At 38.8% G+C, this 16,815-nt stretch overlaps 1 protein-coding gene across 5 annotated transcripts in view; it reads right to left on the reverse strand.

Moving 5' to 3' along the window:
- Positions 1–16,815, reverse strand: part of MEIS2 (Meis homeobox 2) — a 201,176-nt gene that overhangs the window by 172,820 nt on the left and 11,541 nt on the right. For all 5 annotated transcript variants that reach the window (XM_060168644.1, XM_060168653.1, XM_060168679.1 and 2 more), the window contains one exon: positions 12,511–12,625. In XM_060168644.1, the coding sequence (XP_060024627.1) occupies positions 12,511–12,625 (115 nt within the window). The remainder of the gene's footprint in view (positions 1–12,510; positions 12,626–16,815) is intronic.

The raw sequence follows: 16,815 nt of genomic DNA on the forward strand, positions 1-16,815 counted from the left end.
TCAGAAGGAAGGCGATTATGTCACTACCCCCATTCAAAAATCTTCAATAGGTCCCCATTACCTACCAAATCAAGCACAAACTCCCCAGCCTGCTATTCAATGTCCTTCACAATATGGACCCAATCCTCCTTTCGAAAAAAATAATAATTATTATTGAAGGCCTCCTATGTTATCATAGTACAATGCAGGGGCAAACAGGGAAGATGCTTAAGACATGGAAAGTGTCCTCAAGAATCTTACAGTCAAACAGGATAATAAATAAGTCATGTAACCAATTACTATAGCACAGGGGGAACCTGATTGTCAGAGGAGAGAATCAGAAAAATGTGCAATAGGACTTCAGAGGGAAGGAATTACTTTCCACTTGATGAGCCTGGGGCTAGTGGCAGGGCTTAGGGCTGGGCTCAGGGCATGTAGATGCTCTACCAGCTGTAGAGCCCGTAACTTCGCTTTCCCAGGGATGAATGCAGGATTGCATTTTTAGGTTCCTCATCATGATGTCAGTTGTACAGGGTCAGCTGTCAACTCTTTTAAAAGCAACTTTTAAATAAAAAATACTTATAATATTTTATTTACTATGAACCAAGCATAAAATTACTGTCATTTTAGAGACATCACATCATTCAATCCTTACTTCCCCATATCTATTAGATTAGATATTTATTACTCCTGTTCTACAGATATAAAGTGGAGGATTGCCCATGACGAGTGACAGATCTGAGGATTTAAAGGCATGCAGGGCGATGCCAGAGGCTACCTCCTTAACCACTGTACTGCACTGCCCCTAAGTTATCGTACCTCACGACCAGGAAAAAAATCATTATTCATCCAACATGCATCATTCGTTTCTACTTGAACAACCTTGCATGTGTAAGTGGAATATTATTCCTTATCTTCTCCATTGATTGATAGATGTCCATACTTCAAAACTCATGGCAGGGAAAAAGAAAACTATCTAGACTATGGTACCTACACCAAGGGAGAGGCTGGCATATTATTCTGGACTCTGTCCCCTTCCCTTCTTCCTACATGTAATCTATCAGTCCTCTCACCTCCATCTCCACTGCCACTGTCTTAGTTCAGCCCTCATCTGCCCTCTGGACTATTAACCCTTACTCTATAATTAGTCTTGTTTTCCTCAAATGTACTCTCCACATTCTCAAAGAGCTTTTTAAAAAAATATAAATCTCATCATAAACTCCTTTCACTTAAATTTCTTTAATGGTAAACCCATATCCCTGGGGCATGGATTAAAAATTCAGATGCCCAGGACCTCCCATGGAGATCCTGATTCTGTGTGGCTGTGGTCTGCCTGGGAATCTGTATGCACAAGCCCCTTAGGAGCTCCTTATCTCCAGAAAAGTTTGGTAAACAGTGCTCTACAGGATTAAGTATAAGCTTCTTAGCCTGGTAAACAAGGATCTTCACTTACAGCCCCTACTTGCCTCTCCAGCCACCCTCTTCCCCATGCAGCCTCTCTCACAAACAGCAGCATCAATCTGGTTGTTGCCCTGAACATGCCATGTTGCCTCACACTTCGGGGCCTCTGCACCGGCTCCTCCATCTGTTTCCCGTCCACTCCCTACCTTGTTGGCCTGGAAACACCCACTGAAGGCCATCAAAGTCTTTTAAAGCCTCCCCAGTTTTGTGGAGCCTTCCACAGAGATTTCAGACAGAATTAATCACGCCCTCGTCTGCAATACCTTACAACCAGTAAGTTATATGCGATGTTAGAAGCCTGCGCATTTATCCGTTTACATTTCTGGTTACTTACTAAAGAGTATAAAGAGGAGAGGCACCACATCTTATGAGCCATGTATCTCTAGCATCTAGGATAGTGATTCCCCTCAATGACATGGTCAATAAATGTTAAAAGAAGAGAATACTGGGGTGGGGGGGTCCACGTTAATCGCCAAGCTAGACTTTTTAAAAACTAGTGTTTATTTAATCCTAGCAGTTACCCTATGAGATAATTATTGTTCCCATTTCACAGGTGAAGAAACTAACATTCAGAAAGATTGTTGCTTATAAGTGGCAGGGCAAGGCTGAGTGTTCAGAGCCGCGTGCCTCCAAAGCTCCTCCCTCCGCATACCCCACGCCCTCTGTGTCAACAGGCCTTCCTCCATCCATGCCCCAGAACTGACTATCTGCCTTGCTTAAGACTTACTTGCATGCTTGCCCCCCACCTCACGGGAGACGGTAAGTTACTGAAAGCAGGGACCCTTGTAATTTTCATAGTTTTATTCCCAGAGTGCCTTGTTCAATGAATATCTTTGTGTATTGATTTTAAGCAACATACACTTAGAAGAGGTCTTGAGAGATCGAGAGCTTCCCGCCTCCAGACAGGTATATGTACATATCAGCCCTGGTGTGTGACAACGTGTCATAAAAGGACACCCACAAGGTAGATTCCACAAGCTTTCAATAATCCATGATTTATCAACTTTTCTACATCATTCACATTTAGTACATAGAGATTTTGGAGGTTTTATTTCAGCGGGTGGCATTTGTTACAAATGTTAGCTGGAAGAAGAAATATGAAATTTTACACTCCTAGCCTACTTTTGTAAATCTCCAAACTTAAAAAAAAACCGAATGCTTGGTTTTGAGGCCACAGTGACATCTCTAGCTGGCGGTGAGGGTTAAGGAATGAGCGTTTTGATGAAGCAAAACTTCTACTGACAAAAGGGTAACAGCTTCACCTGGTATGAATTATTGGTCTAAAAATAGAGCACAGTAAAATATTCTTAACTGTATAATTCTCCTGAAAATTATTTAGACTTTTGGAATCCATTTCAGGATAGGGTCTCAGCCTCTGTAATGATTATCCTTTATTATTCTACTTGTGACATACAGAAATGCCAACAGAGAGAGAGATTCTAATTGATTAGATAATGGATAATGGAGAAGTCGCTCTGTGTTTACAAAATACACCTCACACTTCTGATATTAATGCCCCACCTTCAGTGTCCTACAGCTGAATTGTGACAGTCTGCCGTCCTCAGAAAATCAACTCTAAGGCCTAGTTATTCTCTTACCAAACCAGGAAGAATAGTCTTTCCTTGTAAACAAAAGCAAGAAATGAAGAACATTATCTCACTACATATTATAACTATCCTGTAAAATGAAGGAAACAAAAATGCTCATGCTACACCTCTGATGTAAAACAAAAAAGCAAAAACCAAAATACTTGCAGCCTTCTTCTATGTTAAAAGATAAAATGCACGAAGAAAAAATAAGACCCATGAATGTAAACATTAGATTCCTGGCGCTTGAATGTAAAAGATCATCTAATTCAGTCCTATTTCATAACTGAGCGAAAGTCTGAAGAGATTAAGAGACTCATCCAAGGCCATAGAGCTAATTAGAGTCGGTATAGGACAGGAGGACAGGGGAATAAAGGAACTAACAGTTACTGGTTCCAGGCAATGTTATGTGTTTAACCCATGAGGTCTCACGTAATATAATATAATCTCCAGGACAACCTTGAGGGTAAGTAGTTTTTCCCCACTTTGCAGATGGAGAAACTGAATCTAGCAGACGTTGAGTAAAACTGGGATTTGAACCCATGTCTCTCTGCCTCCTAAGTCTGTGCCCTTTTCAGTGCAAACCTGACCCTAAGGCACACAGGCCTCTTGACTCGCAGTCCGAGATTCTAGACAGAACCTCAAGCGGATGAAAAAGGGCTCGATACAGGGCTTGCTTACATCACTAAAAGTAAATTAAACCTGCTCAAAAGCAAACTATGAAAAAACTGGAAGGCATATGTAGGAAATCAACAAAAGCATGTGCAGCCTAAAAATTCAAGAATTACTTCCAGACTCTTATACCTGTATGTGAAGACCCATGGCTTCCCCCAAGGTCAGTCTCATCCTAAACAAGAAGTACAAGCAAAGTGGACCCTGAGTTCATCATGGGGAAACTATTTGCCGCATTAAGCAATTTCCCTTGTTACATTACATTACATTACACTACAAGACATATCCATACACTTACTTTTGTATAGATAACATTATGAAAAGAAATCCCATGTCCAAATTCTGACCATATGTATATAATTTAAGACAACATTAAAGAACAAATAAGACAAATCCCATTTTAACTATTGTCTTAAAAATACTATTTAAAATAAGAATCTAAAATTTAAGACCCTACCTGTAACCAAAATAATTCTAAGTTTAAGCTGATAGCCGTTGCCTTATTTAAGGCAGCGTTGCATACAATAACATTTTAGTAAAAGAAAATAATTTTTATTATCTCTTAAGGATGTAATAGGATTTTTTTCAAATGTATCAATATGTTAAGAAATAGAGCTGATGAGCACAAAGTTTTGATCGAATTGTTTCCACCTTAAAAAAACTGAAATCTGTGGATTTTGCTTATTGATTCAGAAATGGACCTACTACTGCTAGACAGCTGAGTAAGTAATCGTTTCTGCCTTGAAAAAGCAGGGTGACAGACCAGGAACCAAATAATTACAACACAAAATGTGAAAGATGCTAAAATAGAGGTAGAAGGTGCCACTGGGGTGCAGAGAAGAGAACACTGGCTTATGCCCCGGGCAAATCGGGAAGGCTTCCTGGAGGAGATGACACTAGAATTAGATTTTCCTCAGTAAGAATTCCCTAGACAGAAGGAGAGGGACACACTTCCTTTAGATCTCGCTCCATTATTTCCCTTTTCAAGACCTGGCTTTCCAGCAAGCCAAGGGACCTTATTGCTGTATAGAAGGGATATCAGAGTGGTTTACTTTCATTTTAACGAGAAATCAGATTTCAGTGAAATCCCATAGTTGTTTTCTTGCTGATCGTTAGAAAGGGAGTGAATAGCTCACGACTACTGAGGGATAAATTTGGTAGATAAAAATGGTTTATATTATTGTCTGCTGTGACATCAAAATATTTTTAAAGACCAAATTAAAAGCAAATGTCACATAGGAAGAAGAAGAAAAAGTTATTCTCCCACTACCCCACCACCCCCGTTCCTAAATTTAAAACAATAAGAATTTCAAGGAACTTTCTGAGGGTAGAAATAAGAAAGACAGAGAAAAGGGAGAAAAATAACATGGCGTCATTATAGACTATTCTTCCGAAGTAAAGACAAGACAATGAAGGGAAAAAATAGAACACGTGTATTACAATGTATAGCACCATAAGGCTGTGTCTGATGCTCTGGAGGGCTTCAACAAGTACTGTTCAGCCGAAAATCAATTGAAAAATCAGCATGATAACAGAGCATGAGTTGCCCTATAATAGCCTTAAGACCCCCAAGGCTATGCAAGTCCCTTTCATCTGCCACACTGCACTGACTCCAGGGGATCCTCACTTCCCCTCCCTGAGTACTGTGTCCGGCTGTATTTCTAACCCACTGCCTTACCCTCCCTTAGAAAGGGGAGCTGACAGGTCTGAGGATGTTTGAAAGTGGTTCTAAAGAATTTTTTTCTTTCTGCTTTATTCTTTATCTTTTCTGGACATGTGCACTCAAATTCATCCTATAATATCCACAATTTCCACAATATTAAACGGTCAGGCATAATCTCTGATTAACCTAGTAATGGTCTCATGTTCTGAATGCCTTAACTAACCTACATGAAACTGCCCCTTAATAAAATCAGAGTTCAGGTTTATGCAAACGTGACATGTAAGCAATTCACTGCATTGTTATAAAAATACATACAGAGTTCATTCCAAGATTTCATCTCAATATTTCTTCAATCACTTCCTCACAATGCCTGGGGTTTGTTCAATTTATATTTCTACTTGGCATTTGGTGCAAACCCCCAAAGATAAGATACATCTGTCCGCTAGTCACAGATCTTGGCATTTTTACCTTAACTCAATCGTGAAATGATTGGTTGAAAATTACCTTGCTTATCAGCAGGATTTCCTCATAATAAAACATTTTATTTCCAAACTTTTGAACGTGACATGAGATGTACCAACTCAGGAGTGACATATTAAAGCTTAAGGAGGACATATAAACACCCTGATCCGTGTAAGGGAAGGAAAAGCTAATTGGAAGTCAGCTTCCCTGTGATTATCAGCTTGTTTATGGGGAGGGAGGATGCCTCTGAATGGCACTGTAAATTCATCCCTGATTATGGCGTTAAAACCAGAGCTCATTTCCACAAGCTCCCAGAAAGCCCCCCACCCAATCCATTTTGTTTAGTTACAAAGGGTTGTGCACTGTTTTCAGAGAATGACAGTTTCTCATGCTCTGATTTTCTCCAGTTTCAAGAAAAATTAATCAGTTGCACAAGCCAGTTGTCAGATTTCACTTCCCTCATGGCAGAAAGCACACATATTCATTGTCTGTTATAAGAATAAATTTTAGTAATTTTTCCCCATGTCAATATGAATATTAGACTGACCCAATTAATATGAAATGCTTCTATGCTGCTGGAACAGACAGTGCTACAGAAAGAGCCATTTGCACAACCTGTTCATGATTATGGGCCATAAGGACACAAAGATGGCACACACATTTGTGGACCATCTGAATTCTTACACGGAAAGGGGAGGGGGAAGGGGAAACGGCATGACGTTAGCTTGACTGTCGTGGGTCATGTTTTTTAATCCGGAGTATTGGACATGTAACACAGCAACAAGAGCTGATCATTTTGTTTAATCACCTTTTGGATCTTTGCCAGATGGTCTCTATTGAGAGTGCTGCAAACAGAATGGGATGAACTGCATCTAACACGCCACCAGAGCTTTCCCGTAAATGTCTGAGAACAGATTCCAACAAGAATTTAGTCTCAGAGCAGAAAGGGATACATTTAAAAACTATGTGCATTAACTATACTTTTCCCCATAGAATCCTCACTTGGCATGAATAATTTACCCACTCTTATGCTAATGGGATCATGAAAGTATCCCTCTGTCTTTAGTGCAGCTATTCTCAGCTTTCAGTAATTACCCCACCCAGTGAAAATAACATGGCTTCTGCATTGAACACCGACTAGTACCTGACAATTAGAAAGATCATGGCTGACAGTGGACTGGTCCAGAACTGGACAGAGAACCCTTGTAGCCCAAGGAAGAGTACAGACACAAAGTGACACTGGTCATGGGGGGGGGGGGGGGCGGGGGATGAATAGGGATGAAAAGTGGAGGAAAAGGGGGAAAAAAATTTTCCATTGTCAACCTTTCCTTTCTCTGACTTGCTATCAGGATTTTACTTAAGCAAAAATATGTTCTTCTTTACATTACTAAGTGTAAAAGACATTCATGACAAGATTCATTTTAAAGGAAAAAAAGAGAACACACCTAAGGAAACGAACTAGAGTTATCTTTAAAGCACATCTGCATTAAGTATTTATCAGAATTTTTAAAAAATCTAAATAGTGGAAAATCCTCTGCATTTTGACTTTTGGAGGGAAAAAAAAGATTACCAAACCAAAAAAAACAAAAAAGAAAACTCTTTCTCAACCTCTGTCCACAACTCCATGTTCGGTAGTTCACTGTGTAAAAATTATCAGGCTAAAACATCTGGGAAAGAAAGCTATGAAACAGTAGGGAACGTGGTTGGTTTATTGTTTATCTTTTGTTTATGAGGCAGTATTCAAGTTTAATTACTACTCTAAATTAAACTCTAACTGGCATCAGGAGACATCCCTTTACATGACTAAGTTAAAAAAAAATCTAGAAATCCCAACTCCGGGTTTTTCAAGTAAATTGATACATATAGGAAGAAATTACTCAAAATTAACAGCAATTATAGAAAGCTTTAAGTATTTATGGGCACCATTACATGCTCCTAGAGCATTTATTTATTAGAAGAGTTTAATTTTATTTCTAACGGTTGCTATTCTAAAAAGTCCTAAGAAAATCAACAGAAATTATTTGCATGTTTGCTGATGATTAAAGGATAGTATTCTTTTTTACTTTATTTGGGGAGCCAAAAGAGAATGAAAATGCAACATAAATATTCTATAATACAACAGCTTCTTCTGTGGCAATGTTCGATTCTCAGTTACATTCTCAGTGAATCTTCTGATACAATTAGGAGGACAGGAAGGAAAAGAAATGTCACCATATTTATCATAGCAGTAAGTGACCAGTTTTGGATGAACTTAGTTCTAGGAAAAATAAAAGTTAAAAGCAACTAGCAAAAGATTATGCCAGATGGCATCTGTCATATTGTATTTAGGGTTATTTTAAAGAGATTGCCGCCACTATGAAAACATTCCATTGACAGAGTTTTCCTAGACTGAATAAGAAATCCCAGTAGAACATATTCAGGACCCATGTAAGTGGGTTTGAGGTTTTTTTCCCTCTCCTCCTTTAAATATAGAACTGGAATATTTTGGTGGAGAAGATACTATTTCATGCATTATATAATAACTCAACAGTGTAATCCTATCTTAGACTCTTGCTTACCTATAAACACACTAAATCTACGGTGGGTATTTTTAGATTTCAACACCATGATTTCTGAAGAGCTGTGTAATAAATAAATATCTAGCTATGGAATTCTAGTCTCATTGCCTGGATGATAGAAAGAGACATCAACAGAGAAGTTTGGTAGGTGGCAGAGTTGAGGAGAACTATGCTGGCTTGTACAGCCCTGCGTCCTGAAAGATGAGAGACGTATAGATGCTCGAATGCTAATGGATTTAGGTTAAACTGGGTCTGGCAACAGTATGGTTAACGTGCGTGTGGTGTGCAGTGTGAGCTCAGCAGTTACTGGGCCAACTGTCTCGGTATTTCTGGGAATCCTGCCTATTCACAGTGCAGGGATTGTTCAATTGCTGCAGAATGTACAAAATGAATTTTACAAAAATGAATTGTAAGGAAGGCCCCATTACAACAATTTTACAGCAAAGATGTCAACATCAATTTTTCTTTCATGCCTAGCTAATGATTAAAACAGCATATTCCATTTGCCTAAGACAATTTATTTCATACTGGTACATCAAAATATTGAAATACAAAGTTATCTTTACTCTACCCTTTTTATTCACTGCTGCTGAACCCACACCATTGTTCAAACCGTGAAAAAATAAAACAAACTTGGCACTAAATACTTAAAACAAAGGCTCATCAATATCCTCCAATTTGTCAACATCTCAATTACAGCACTGGAAAAAAATGTAAATTTCATGTGCTCTAAACACTGAGAGGTCTATTCTCTTGCCAATTCACATGCATAACTCCCATCAGCGTTAATGGGAGTTACACAAACCCATCAATAATAATAATACTTTGTACATATATTGTGCCTTTCATCTAAGGCTCTCGAAGTGCTCTGTGAACAAGGGGGCTGCTTCCTAGTCTTTACTCTGGCAAAACCCACAATGAAATACAAAGCAGCTTTTGACTCATCAGGTACAGAATTAGGGACCCCAAGCCTTATTATCAAGCCCAATTTTACTGATGGGAAGCCAGACACAAAGAGGGCCAGTTACTTCCCCAGAGTCTCAGTCTGCACCCTAATTTTATCCCTGAAAAACCAGACTTTTTTCTTCATTTTCATGTGACTAACAAGATAAACTCCCTTCCTTTAGCTGCTTTTAGCCAAAGAAATCAGAGTGAATTAGTCTGGTTCCTATTTATGTAGTTTACTGCTAGGCATGTGCTGTGTGGAAAAGATAGTAAGGTCAGGTTTCACATTTTATCAAGTTTGTTTCTTAGAATATTTTTAAAATTTGATTTTTCCCCCTCCTTTTGGTTTGCTGCACAAACACGGAGAAGGAAAAGATGACCTTTCACCTGTGTAACTGTAGCTCTTTCCCTGTCAAGTCATAAAATAATGAGATATTTTTAAGTTCCAAAGTAAAGATGTGTATGACTCATTTTAGTAGAAATATTCCCCAAATTATAAAGCAACATAAATGCATATATTGTTTTACAGCATATGGCTATTAAAGTTTAATTTAAAATGTGTATGAAAACATTGTCTTTAGTACAATTCATCCCTATTTTTTCTGTTTATCATAATTTGTTTTGAAACTGAATCATTTTACAGTTTTCCATATGCCTGTTGTGCTAATAAATTCTGAATAAGCAAGAAAACTCTTTTCTAAACTAAAATGCTTGATTTCCAATGAAACACTTTAATATATTTAATACGAAGAACATAAATTTCCTTCGTAGGTTTTCCATTATACATCGACCCTAAGATTTAACCTAAGATAAGCATATGTGATTTCAGTCAATATCTCTGTTGACTTTGCCCTGAAGCAGATAATTAATCTTTCCCACAGAAAGCTACTCTGGACAATTTGGTGGGACAAAATACCTTGAAAACATATATAGAATACCCTTCAACATGTGTTTTGGAGTCACTGATGTGGTCAGCCAGGTAGGAAATTCTCCATGCCAAGAGAGTCTTCATTTTCTAGGGATCATAACTTTTTTTGTCCCTCACACTTTAATACAGTAAAATGACTGACTTCCTCGTACTCAAAATACATAAGCTACCATGTCCATTCTTTTTTTTTTTTTTATTTTTTTATTTTTTTCATGTCCATTCTTTAATCCCATGGAGATATGATTAAAGGAACAAAATCCTACAGAGATCAAATCCTTTAACATGGCATCAGTGGGCGCAGCTACCCACAACACAGAGGTTTGTGTGTTATGGTTTTTACCCAGTGTCTTGGTCTCAGAGTTTTTCTCTTTCCTGACCAAAAACAAAAGCAAAACTAATAAGCCAGCAAAACTAACCAAAATGATAAAACTCTATGCCCTGGCCGTGGCCGCAGCCGTCCTGTGCCCCAAACCTCAGGGTCGTCCTTCTCTGCCTTCCCTTCTCTCTGGTCCTCTCCTGCTACCTTGCTGGCCATAACTCAACCAAGCCAACTGAACCAGTCAGTTTTAAATTTCAGTTGGGACCTTGGTGACCTGTTAATGAATCTACAGAGAGGAGAAAAACTCACAGTGTCGAGTTATGCCTGGTGTTGCTAGCTGACTTTGAGTCAGAAATGCTTGAAGCGTTAACGTAATTGCAAGAATGTGAAAAATGAAGCGCCAGGCTCCTGAGCAAAGTGAAAGGTCAAAGCGAGCCTCACACACAACAGTCTTTGGAAGATAGCCTCATTAGACCATTAAGTCTGCTTCTCCTTTCCCCCTCTCTCGTACCATGTTTAGGGTAATTTGCTTTTATTAATAAATACATTCCCTCCTTTGTGGCACAGTAATTTGGGGTGCAGGGGAAGGGCGGAGTCTTAGAAAGCTTTTCAGATTTAACCACACCAAGAAGTCCTTCTCCATGACATGGAAACACAGTGAAGCCACTGCGTTGCAGATCTACTGAATGTATATACATTTCATCTTCAGAATGCCTTATAGTTTAGTTTTCTTACATACTGTCTAAGTGGTCTAATAAAAACGGTATAGAAAGCCTAAACAGATACAGTTCACAAGTTCTTCCACAATTTACCATCTGACAGTATTCATTTCTGTGTTAGCTGCAACTTGTTAAACCTAGGTTCTAAGTTGGACCCATTCATAAGTTAATGGCATCCTAGAAGGGACACTTTTCTAGACTCTTCTAGAATACTAGGAATCCAAAATCCATGGCCGGGAACTTGGAGTAGTAAAGGCCCTCGCCCTACATCAACCACCCTTTTCTAAATGGCATATATGACTACAGCTCAAGCTGTTAAAACTGTCCTCCACTTGGAAGACTGTCTAATGCTTGAATATTGTGGCCATAAACACAGTCATAATAGAGATGAAATAGACCTAGGAGATCAGACACCATCTAATGTAAAATATTAAAAAGTAAAATCTATACACTTTCCTGGCCCACATTCAATAATGCATCTTCTTTTAAATTATTATTTTAGCCACAGAAGAGTCATCCCTACCAATATATAATTGCTCTCTGTGTGATAGGTGAGTCTTCAATGGTCAAATTTATTCTAAATTACTCTAGGCTTCCTTGTCACCTGTAGTTGACGTCCCCCTTGCCTTCTGATTATTCTAATTTTTAGGATTTGTTGACAAAAGTCACCACGTCAGCTGAATGGAAATGGGGACAAATAATCTAAGAATTTCAAAATCCACCTTCCCAAAACATGATTCCATATAAAATTCACACAGTACTTTGGGGCTAAAAAGAACAGATTTTTGCATCATGTGTGCTTTAGAGGCAACATTGCCTGATTATAGAAAACCCTCATAGTTGATGTTACGAATAAAATATCCCATTTATAGTATAATTCCAACTACTGCATCATATCAGCAAAGTAGGTCTGTCATTCTATTTACTTACACACAGGAGTAAAGTGCAGATAACCAAATTTGTAAAAGAATTGGCAGAACTAATCGATTGTTATTGTAATGCCTGCTTAAAGATTAGACATCTCACTTTGGCCTTTTTTTTTTTTTGTAAGTAATGTAAGTTAAGGAAAGGAAATACTGTCTCCCTAAATAGCAGCTGATGACACTCCCTAACCTGCCACTCTCCTGTTTACAGGGAGGCAGATGTACCAATATCATAAAATATTGAAGTTATTTTAGTCATGCCCACTTTGCACAGGGAGAATGCTTGACCTTTTACCTTGTTCGCTGCTGTTGTCTCCACTCTGGGATGCATGGCCCCCACTGGAGGGCCCTGGGGTGCCTGCTGAGTGGGTGGAAGTTGCATCATCGTGGTCTCGCCAAGATGCAGGATTCTGATGTCAGGAGGCCAAGGAATTTTCCCACAGTTACCATTTCAGCCATAAATGAGGAATCAAGAGGAAAGGTGCAGAGAGAGACAAAAAGTACGTACATATTAGTATTTGGGGAATTAGGCACATATAGATGCCATGTCACAGTATGTTGTCTTTTCAGCAATAGGTACCAAAAGAAAGAAAAGATGCTCTAAAATCATGATGAAGTGATGGTTACATCAGTGTACACATTTGCTAAAACCAACTGAAATAGATGCTTATACACCAGATGCATTTTATAATACAAATTATACCTCAATAAAGTGAATTTTTAAAGTTAGGAAAAGAAAACCTCCTTAAAACTCTAAAAGCCTGCTATCTTAATTAGGGCACACTCTTCCAAGAAATAGGTCCCAGTGCTCTTGGATACCAAATACTTCAGAACATTAACATCTACAAAACTCTATGACTCCCTTAAAAAATTCACAGACTGTAGAATGTATGGGACAGCCCTTCACATCAAATACACTGCCCTACTGACTCTCAAAATTATCGTCAACTTATTATACAACCAACAGAGACAATAATATTAATCACTGAATCAATACCTTCTGCTTTAATTTGCACAAACAACAATCAGAAAATGAAACAACTATGAACTGTAACCCATCTAATAAGATGGAAAGGACTTCCTTTTGAGCTGCATGGAAGGCTTAAAGTCACAGAGCAGTGCTTTCTCCTGGAAGAACTGCTTGTTTTAAGGGACACGGAAGGTAAGCCGGGAGTTATAGCTCACGCTACTTTGCTGAGTGTATTCTTCTCCTGTTCCTCCTCCCCTTTCCTGATCATTCCCAATACCCTGCTGTTGCTTAAAGGAAAACAGGAATTCTAATGTACAGGAAGGACTTTATCAGCACCACATGAAGGCAGGCAAGAGATGGAATTTCCTCTGGCAGAAATGGAGAGTAGGAACAGCACATGAAACAGACCAGCCTTAAGGACAGAGCTGTACACTTGTCACCTGTATGCAATGACTTTAACTAAGCACACAGAGCTACTAGCAAGCAAATTTGTTCTGGGGTGCGGGGCAATACTTTGGGGGCAAAATAATCTAAAAAGCCCCATCAATCTCTCAAAGTACACTATTTCTTCTTACAAGAATTGGTGACTAAGGACTCAGACTCACATGCCTGTAGGCAACATGTTAACATCTTGACCATCTGAAAACAACCTTGCCGTGTTGTCATCATATATAGTTTATCCAGAAAAAAATCAGTCTATCATTTTTCTCAACCTCAACCCTATAATGTACAAATAGAACATAAAACTTCACCAAAATGAAATCAAGAAACCATGGTGAGACAAAATAGGGAGCGAGTCTCATTTGGAAGAAGAACAACAAAAAACATGTTTGCCTCTACAGACCTGCTACAAACCACTGTAAATTAATATTTAGCAATTTTGATAGATGGTGAAATGACCCAAAGCTCTAGAGATTAATGACACCTCTATCAAATAATGCTGCTGACACTGCTATCATGCAAGCCATTGATTCAGAGGGAAAACCTTAAGCAGAAATTTTGTGACTGTGAAGATGGCACAGGTATAGATCTCTAAAGTAAAGATACATTTTCGAAAGTAGATTAGGGAACAAAGTCGAGCAGAATAAAATGAAAACCAAGATTCTCTGCTGCCTGTATGAAGACAAAGTTGTGCCTGTGATGTCTCTTTTTATCTAAATTAGAAACCCCTCCAATAGTTTCAAGCTAAAAGCAAACAATACAGGGACTCTTCAAGATTTGCAACCTCTTCGCGTCAGCTGTTTGCCGATGGTAATCAGATAAAGAGCTAGAAGAAAAGAAAGAAAGAAAGAAGGAAAGAAAGAAAGAAAGAAGGAAAGAAAGAAAGGAAGGAAGGAAGAAACAAACAAACAAAGAATAGCATGGTGTGAGTTTAGTCCTGCAACAACACTGGCTAGAACCTTCTTTTAGAAAAGGCAACACAGTCACCTAAGCTAAACTTTTCAGTGCACACAGCAAGTGATGTAAATTTTATGCACTGCAGGCTTTTTATTAAGCTGGCTGCTATAAAAGCTCCTTACCCCTCATGAAAATTACACTAATTAACCACTAACACCTCAACTATGTTTTAAGGCAAATGTCATCTAATAGCTATTATATAATCGTTCACATGAAGGTCCAGCGAGTTTTTCTGTTTGGGTGCTAGAATGATTTTAAGGGATCACTCAGAAGGACTTCCTGCAATGGAAAGCACTGGTCTGTCCCCCTCAGTCAAACCTGTACTGAGTTTTAAAGTCAAGCCTCACTAGTTTATAATTCAGTTGATTTCCTTCCCTGGTTTTCTGGAGGAGGTGGTCTCTAAACCAAAGGGGTGAGAAATAGGCCACGTAAGCAAATATTACTTCTAGAGCAGCTGGTTCCTCCAAACGAGTTGGGTCTTGGGTTTTCAGCCCAGTCCTGAAATTTGCTCAAGTTCACTATCTAACCCACCATGCCCCCGTCTCTTCCGCCTTATCTCCCTCATATCCTCAAAGATGCTGTCCTACAAAAGTGTCACAAGATGTTTATTTCCATAGAGTGTCTCAAGGTTTATGATCTAGGTTGAGAGACTGACACAAGCTAGTTCCAGGATATTCATCTAACTTGAAAGTGGGAAAAACAGCTGAATGCCTCTGAGGTTTCAAGTTGAAGAATTACCCCAAAGTTTTCTGTATTCAGCTACACCCTGGTGACTTGATCAAAGACACATATTGATAATCTGGCCAATAAAAAACTGCTACCTCCTCCATAAAAAAACTTTAGAAGCAACATGGATAGATACAATATAGTCCTTTACCCATAACACTGGTTTGTTCTCAGACTGAAATATTTGTTTGTATCACAACTCCTTTCTTCTTCTCCCTCCCTGGATAGTTTCCAAGTTTACATCTTTCAAGAATAACTGCCTGGCTTTCTGCCAAATTATATGCAGAAGTTTAGTGAATCTTGAAACCAAAGTGGCATATGAAAGCATGTAAAACACATGACGTACGTAGAAAAATAAAGAGAAATGCTTTCTGTGGGCACGTGTGTGGGTGAGTAGTCAGGTAGATGCATTGCACAATATATGTCCTGTTCTTCAGCCAAAAGTATCATGAAGACATCCGAGGGCAAGAAGGAAACATGCTTCTATTCCCAGAGGCTTTAATAATTAGGAGTCAAATATGGTACTGTCCTTGCTCTTATGTAATTGCGTTAAAGAGCGGTGTTAGCAGGAGGAAAGCAGTGAATACTGAGTGGAGCACAATAGAAGAAGATGGAAAATAGATACAAGAAGCTAGGTCTCCAGGGGCAGTATTTTCTATTTGCTGGGTTACAGACTCACAGCTGATAATGCAAGTTGTAATTAATATAAAAGCAGGAGACAAGATGGGGAGAGCTTGTAGTAGCGGGGCCATAGGAGATCACTCTGCTGCTCTCCTCTGTTTCTCATTTACACACAGCTTTCCCTAGAAAACACAATTCTGCCAGTGTTTTCTCCCTTGAAAGTTAAAAAAAAATTGATTTAGCACCATCATTGAATTTTGCTAAATCTAGGAAAGAGCATAGAGAGGATAGGTGTCTCTGGGCATAGAAAGCAAATCCTCCCCGTGCCTCTTTTGTTGAGGTTGCAGATATGGTGGAAATTATAACGTTTTACACCATTATGGTATTTCTCGGGGCGGGGGGGGGGGGCTGCCTATAGGACAATACTTAACAAGTCCCATTGAATTGGCGGGACCGTTGAAATGATTCCACACAGCTCATGGTTCTTCCACTACAAAAAGGCAGTGGAGTAAAATGTGTAAGCATTTCTAAATAAATACAAAACCGAATGGGAAAGTAAAATGTATTAAGCTTCTAGGAGTAAAAAAAGAAGCTATACTACACACAAGTTTACCTAAAATAATCTGAAACTCATCTTAGACCCCAAATGAAAAGGTGATGCAATGGATGTGGTATAGGAGAAAGAGCCTTAAATTGGAATTAAGACTCAAGGGTGCCACCTCCAACTGTCATGTGACCTCAGGTGATGAACTTCATTTCCCTGGGACTTGTTTCCTTTCTCTCTTTAAGATTAAGAAGTCAGACAAAATAATCCCTAAGGTCACTTCCACTTCTTATTTCTATTATTAAAAAATACTTAAAGCATTTGATTTTCTGGAACCTACA

This window comes from Lagenorhynchus albirostris, chromosome 1 (assembly GCF_949774975.1).
Source record: "Lagenorhynchus albirostris chromosome 1, mLagAlb1.1, whole genome shotgun sequence".
In the NCBI taxonomy this organism is placed as follows: domain Eukaryota; kingdom Metazoa; phylum Chordata; class Mammalia; order Artiodactyla; family Delphinidae; genus Lagenorhynchus; species Lagenorhynchus albirostris.